This window comes from Falco peregrinus, chromosome 5 (genome assembly GCF_023634155.1).
Source record: "Falco peregrinus isolate bFalPer1 chromosome 5, bFalPer1.pri, whole genome shotgun sequence".
Taxonomy (NCBI): Eukaryota; Metazoa; Chordata; class Aves; order Falconiformes; family Falconidae; genus Falco; species Falco peregrinus.
Window position 1 is genome coordinate 88978740 of NC_073725.1, and position 6589 is coordinate 88985328.

The window sequence follows — 6589 nt, forward strand, 5'->3', positions numbered from 1 at the left end:
TGTAGGTGGCTGAAGCTGCAAGGGGTACGTCGTCGGTAGCTCTGCACCCAGCAGTCAATGTAGCTTTCCAGCCTTTAAGCCCAACCTCAGCAAGGCCTGGAGAGAAGGGTGGGCTGACGTGGGGTGGGAGAAGTGTGGGCTGACGTGGGGTAGCAGCCATTCCTCTGAATAGCAACAGCACCGTAAGTGCAGCCCACTAGCACAGCTGCCAACTTTCCACTGTGGAAGAGACAGAAATTTTTGCTTTGAGCCTGACAGCGGCTGCCTAAATCATGCTGTTAACTATCGTGGGACTAATCCACAAGTGCCTTCCCCCCCACGCTCCCTCCTGCACTCTCCTCACAGCAAGAGCAGGAACCCCTGGCTGTGCAGCTCCCAGCCTGCCCCACCCTGGCACAGGAAAACACATCCTCGCTCCTGAGCTGTCCTTCACCCCCGCTTACTTTCTTATTCACTTATTACAACTCAGAGAAATGTTTGGGGACATATGGGGGAAAATAAGAGACAAGATACAAAATCAAACTGAACTGCAATGATCAATCAAGGAACAACAAAGCTTGAAGAAATGGAGAAAGGATGACGCAGAAATGCATTGTAGAAACCACAGTGTGGAAAACGTGGCATGACAAGAGATAATACAAGGAATCCCATTAAGTTACAAACAGGGAGAGAAGCATTAACAAACCATATGAGTCCATTTCACCCTGCCTTCTGATCGAGTGATCTTCTTTTTAAAACCCCTCTTTGTGAGAGCAGAATGAAAGCAGCTGGGTGAAACATGAGAGATGTGGCAGGGGTCTTGTCTGCAGGAGATGAGCAGGAGCGGGCCCACACTTTCACTCCAAACCGGAAAAAGCCACATGCAGAAAGACACCACCAGTAAACTTAAAAATTGCAGGAAATAGAAAAATCAATGCAACAGTTTTCCTTTCTACTAACATCTGACCAGAGTCAGGAGTGGGCATTCCAGCAGCAGGTCTTCCCGCAGTGGGGCTCTGAGATGTTTAACTAGGGTTTCTTAATGCCTGATTTTCTGTCACTACCAGGGATTGTAGGTTTGGCTGCACCAAACTGCAAATCTCAAAATCTTTAAATGCTGGGCTAATAACAAGAAAGTGAGACAGCTCGATGCTGCTCAGGATTATTTAATTCCAACTTTTGCCACGGAGCAGGAACACCTTCAAATGCCACCTGTCTGGTGGGTGCCCTTTCTTACCTAGCAGCACATTTTTGTTGACATCTTTTTAAACACCACCAAAAACCCACCAAAGTTTTAATTTTTTTAAAAAAAAGTAAGTTCCTCAGCCACGGGAACAGCGCTCAGATTTCACTGCAGCTTTAGGAAGGAGCACAATAAATAACCCAGATTCATGCCACTGCTGTAGCGGCAATAGCAGTGACACTTCACTCACGCCAGAGACACTCTGATAGAATAATACAGAATTGCCTCCTTGTTTCCTGCTTAAATGATAGTTACAATTTGCTTATGTGATTGGTCCCTTCTATAGGCTGAATGAATCTCATTTGCAAAATATTTATCTAGCACCTCATTTGGGCCTTTTTCCCCCTCCAAAATTTCTTACTAAAGAGAAACACAGCCTTGTTTTTGCTGGGGATACAGCTTCTTAAAAGAATGACATTCCAGACTGTTTAAGTTTTTTCTAGAAACAGCAGTAAAGCTATTTTGCCTTTGTGGACTGGACACTACTGTATAGACACTTCCACCGCTTGTGGTTTTACCTGAACTGGATTTTAGTTTTAATTGGATTTCCGTCCCTGCCCCCCCACCCCCGCAATAGCTTTTGAAGATACCCTGAGCTTTAAAAAGGCTTTTACTACATCACATAACAAAATCTAAATCACTCTTGAAATCTAAAATATCACAGACTCTAAGTTCCTGATTCATAAAATCTGTTTATTTTAGGAAGGTTTGCTTAGGTGAAGTCACCAGCTAGGCAGTGTAACCCCAGGGCTCACTGCCAAATCCACAAAAAAACCCTGCTGGGTTTTGGATGAAAGTTACGACCCCCAAATCTGCAAAGCTTCTGCTTCTGCAGGAGTGTGGCGATAGCAGAGCTTCTCTGATTTCAGCTTCTCCTTCTTCCCCATCCGCAAATAGTGTTCCACATTAATGAAGGAAAAACAAGGGAGCTTCAACACTAGTCTTTTAAATCAAGATTCTAACATCCACTTCAAGACTACCATGATACTGACGATGTGTCAGAAATAGTCAGTATTTGCAAGGGAAGTCTATGAGGTATTTCATTCCTCAACTGGAGGTAAAAGTCATACCGGCTCATGAAACATCTAAGTCTCAAGGTAAATGTGAACAAAATCCAGTAGCCCTAAAAGCAGAGCACTTTAAAAGAGATCAGATCAGAGCATTTCTCAGATGGAGAAACTCAGAAGCGCAAATGCTGCCACTTGAACCACGTTGCTCTTGAAGCATGGATTTTTATGTTGCACACTGCAGATTATTTGGAAAAACAGACTTTGCTCTTGATTCCAGCCAGACTGCCTTACATTTCAAGAACCTGACTCTGGAGATGAGAGGGGGCCAATATTCCCATTCGGTCTGCCTGGAGACTGCTTCCAGCTAGGTATGTAGTGTCTGCAAGCAGCAGAGCTTATTTCCTTAGTGATTCTTTGGATGGGGCATTTCTTCTGTAATCCTAGTAACAGTGCTGCTGAAGTTGGCATTTATTTCTTCAAAGTTGCTACGTCTATAACGTCGGATACAAGAGGAATTCATTTCCTAGGCCTTACTTCTAAAGCTAGAGGTACGGTATGGTACCACATTTGCTGAGTGCAACTGCAAGCACACACGCCTGCCGTAGAATCGGGAAGCTTTGGCGTTGGGAATTTTTTTTAACTCAGCCTTCTTAACGACTGGGTTTGTTTCAGACCAGTAAAAAAAAAGAAAAAGGACAGCAATCATTAAAAGCTTTATTTACTTTATCTGTCAGTGTTCAATAAAGGGAACATGAAATGAATAGTGAGAACCGCTTGCATAACTACTGTGTCATGAGCCAGAGTCCCTCTCATCCCAACAGAAATGAATCTGTAAATCTTTCATGGTTATAATGACGACGTTAAGTACACGTCTTCTTTCCCATCATCAGGAGGTCAAACAGGGCAGTAAACTTCTCCCCAAAGGAAATCCATGTGCCACAGCAGACTGCTTCAGCACATCTTATACCAGTCATCAGAATATTACCAGCACACACGTTTTCAGCTGAGTCGTGACTGTACACACAAGATAATCTGCTGGCTGACAAAGATGACTCTACGGTCTGAATTCCAAAGACAATCATCCCTCAGCAGAGCAAAGCTCTTCCCCTTACTGCACTGCTCTCAACAGTGCTATAAAACAAACATTTTTCTATCAAAATCAGAGGAAGATGTCAGTAAGACTATCCTGCCATTGCAGTCCATTTGCTCAGTACATTTCCCCTTCCCATATTCTGGGCACTTTGTTTTCTTGACCTGTGAGAGCTTTATGTCCAACTTCAATTTGTCACTGCAAAATAGGATCTACTCCAAAATGTTCTGGGAGCTTTTACAACTCAACGCCTCTGAACAACAATAATATAAACAGTCTCAAACACTTACTAACAAAATTAATAATCCTCGAAACACACTGTAATAACCCCAAGTCCTTAAAAAGCCAAATGAAGGACTCGCCATCACAGTCTTCAGAAGGCTGCTCTACAAGTGACCAGCAAAGTGCTGGCACGTTCTGCCTCTGTCGCAACAGCACACTGAGTCCCCAGAGCTGCTGATATCCCCATCTCACCGACAAAAGATAACGCAACATCAGAAACCCCTTCATAAAAATCAGTTTTTCCCAGTTAGGGACTTTCTGCAACAAACAACGGCTAGTTTGTTCGGGAAAATCTAAACATATCTGGTAAGAAAAACAGTCGGAAAACACCTTGTCTGCCAGATTTAGAGACATGCACATTTTCCTGAAGTTAGTCTAGATACATCCTGCCAACATACAATATAATGTTTACTGTGGTACTTTGCAACTTCTGCAACCTCTCTTAGTCTATACTGACACTAAAAAGTGGAAACTTAGTTAAGAATATCCGAAAAGAAAAGCAGACCCTTAACTTATTGAAATACCAGTAGAAATTAGTTCATGTGAGATTTTTCTACTGCAACGGGCCCCACGTCATCTCTCCTGCATGAATCACTCGATGCTTTTGTCTCCTCAAGAACAAAAAGTTGCTCCCTAAGGAAAACAAATTTAGGTTTGCAAATAAATTTAAAAAAAAAAAAACAACATTTTTCCCTCAAGTCTGTTCTTTGCATCATACAGGAACCTTATTCAAGTGACTGAGCACATGGACCATTCTAACACCCCTCCAAGAAACACACCTTTCCAACCAATTTACCCAAAAACAACAAAATCAGCATCTGGACACAACTGTCATCCCATCTTAGCACTTCCACAGAGAAATCTTCATCTGAATGTGTTATTGAGTCGTTTGGCTTTTCTGTGAACAGAAAAGCCCTTAAACCACATTCAACTCATTTCCCGACACCGTTCTCCCCTTGCAATTTCCCCCAGAACTTCCAGAAATTAAGCTCCCGGCACAAACCTCTGGCACAGCAGCCCCTCAGGGTGCCCACAGGGTGCCCGGTTTGCCCCGCATACCAGCCAGGGTGTCTCTGGCCTCACACGCCGGCATTACCCATCGTGTCCCAGTGCTTGGCAAGACACGAGCAGCATTGCAAGACACAGAACTGGAGAATAACCATTTCAGTTGGAAAGGACCTTTAAGATCTTCAGGTCCAGCCGTTACAAGATGACATGGTTGGGCAGCATCCTAAAAACACTGCTCCAGCAGCAGAGCCGGGCACATCCCCACAGCCCTGACCCCAGGGGCCAGCAGCCCTGACCCAGGGGAGGTGGGCAGCAGCCCTGAACAGCCCTAGCCCTGGGGGCTTGCAGCCCTGGCCAGCCCTGACCCTGCGGGCCTGCAGCCCTGGCCCTGGGGGCCTGCAGCCCCGGCCCTGGCGACCAGCAGCCCAGGCGACCAGCAGCCCTGGCCCGGGGGCCTGCAGCCCTGTGCCAGCCGAAGGCACGAAGCCCGAGCCGCGCTGCCAGGCTGGGCCCGCATACCTCACATACTGGAGCTGTTTTCCCTTCTCCCTCGCCTGGGCCACCGCTGCCCACGTCCGACCCCGCAGGCTGACGGCAAACTTTCTGCCATGTCTCTCCCCGCTGTCTCCCGTCCCACCCCCGCCCGGCCCGACGGCACAGCCGGCGCCCCGGGGACACCCGAGGAGCTGAGGTGCCGGGCAGCCCCCCCAGCCCCCGGTACTCACAGCGCGGCGGCGGCCGGCGGGATGCCGCTCCCCGGCCGCTCCATCCCGCGGGCAGAGCAGTTGACGAGGCAGGCGGGGCCGGTGCAGGTACAGCCGGCGGCGCAGGGCTGGCAGGCGGGGGGCGCCCGGGCCGCCGCCAGCCCCCCGCACAGCAGGGAGCAGAGCAGGCACCAGCCCGAGAGGGGCAGCCGCGCCGCGGGGACGCCATGTTTGCGCTGTGATCCAGTGTCTCCATTTCCAAAAGGCATCTCTCCCTACGGGCATGGCATGGCCCCGGCCCGCCGCTCCCCCGGCCGGCCGGCCGGGCCCGGCCGCGCCCCGCCCCGCCCCGCTCCGCTCCGCCGCCCCGCTCCGCCGCTCCGCGCCCGCCCTCCGCGCCGCCCGGCTCAGCGCCCGCCCGCCATGGCGGCCTCCCCCGCAGGGCTGGCGGTGCGCGCTGCTCGGCGGCGCCCGGCCCCGGCCCCGGCGCCGGCCCCGCTGTGGGCTTCCCCGCTCGCCGCGCTGACAGCCCCGGCCCGCCGCCGCTCGGCTCTGCGCTCCGCCCGGGCCGCGGCCGCCGCCTCCCCGCTCCGCCTCCCGCCCGGCGGAAACCCGGCGCCGCTCCAGCCCCGCCGCCCGCCTCGGCCGCCCCCGCCGCGCGGCCGCCCCCCGCACGGCCGCGAGGGCCGGGACCTGGGCAGCGCTGCGCCGCCGGGCGGGCGGCCCCCGGGGCTGGGCCCGGGCTATGCGGGCTCTCGGACCCTGCTCGGCAGGGGCGGGCACGGGGAGCGAGGGGGTCCCGGGGGCACAGGGGTCCCGTAGGGCAGGAGCATCCCGGGGAACAGGGGGTCTTGGGGAAGGGAACATCCCGGGGAACAGGGGGGTCCCAGGAAGAGGAGCATCCCGGGGGACAGAAGGGTCCCGGGGACAGGAGCGTCCCACAGGGCAGGAGCACCCGGGAGACCGGAGGGCAGGGGGGGCCTGGGGACAGGAGCATCCAGGGGGACAGGGGGGTCCCGGGGACAGGCCAATCCTGGGGGACAGGGGGGTCCCGGGGACAAGAGAATCCTAGGAGACAGGGAAATCCCAGGGGACAGGGGTGTCCTGTAGGGCAGGAGCATCCCAGGAGATGGGGGGCAAGGGGGGTCCCAGGAACTGGAGCATCCCCGGGGAATGGGAGGTCCAAGGAACAGGAAAATCCCGGGGACAGAGGGGTCCCATAGGGGCAGAGATTCCCAGGGACAGGAGCATCCCGGTGGACACGCACATCCCA

The 6589-nt window shown here is 52.3% G+C and overlaps 1 protein-coding gene across 1 annotated transcript in view; it reads right to left on the reverse strand.

Annotated features, from left to right (window-relative positions):
* PKD1 (polycystin 1, transient receptor potential channel interacting) overlaps window positions 1-5667 on the reverse strand; it is a 98977-nt gene extending 93310 nt beyond the window's left edge. Inside the window, exon 1 of the mRNA XM_055806360.1 lies at window positions 5338-5667. Coding sequence (XP_055662335.1) covers window positions 5338-5585 — 248 coding nt within the window. The 5' untranslated portion in view covers window positions 5586-5667. The remainder of the gene's footprint in view (window positions 1-5337) is intronic.
* Between the last annotated feature and the right edge of the window lie 922 nt (window positions 5668-6589).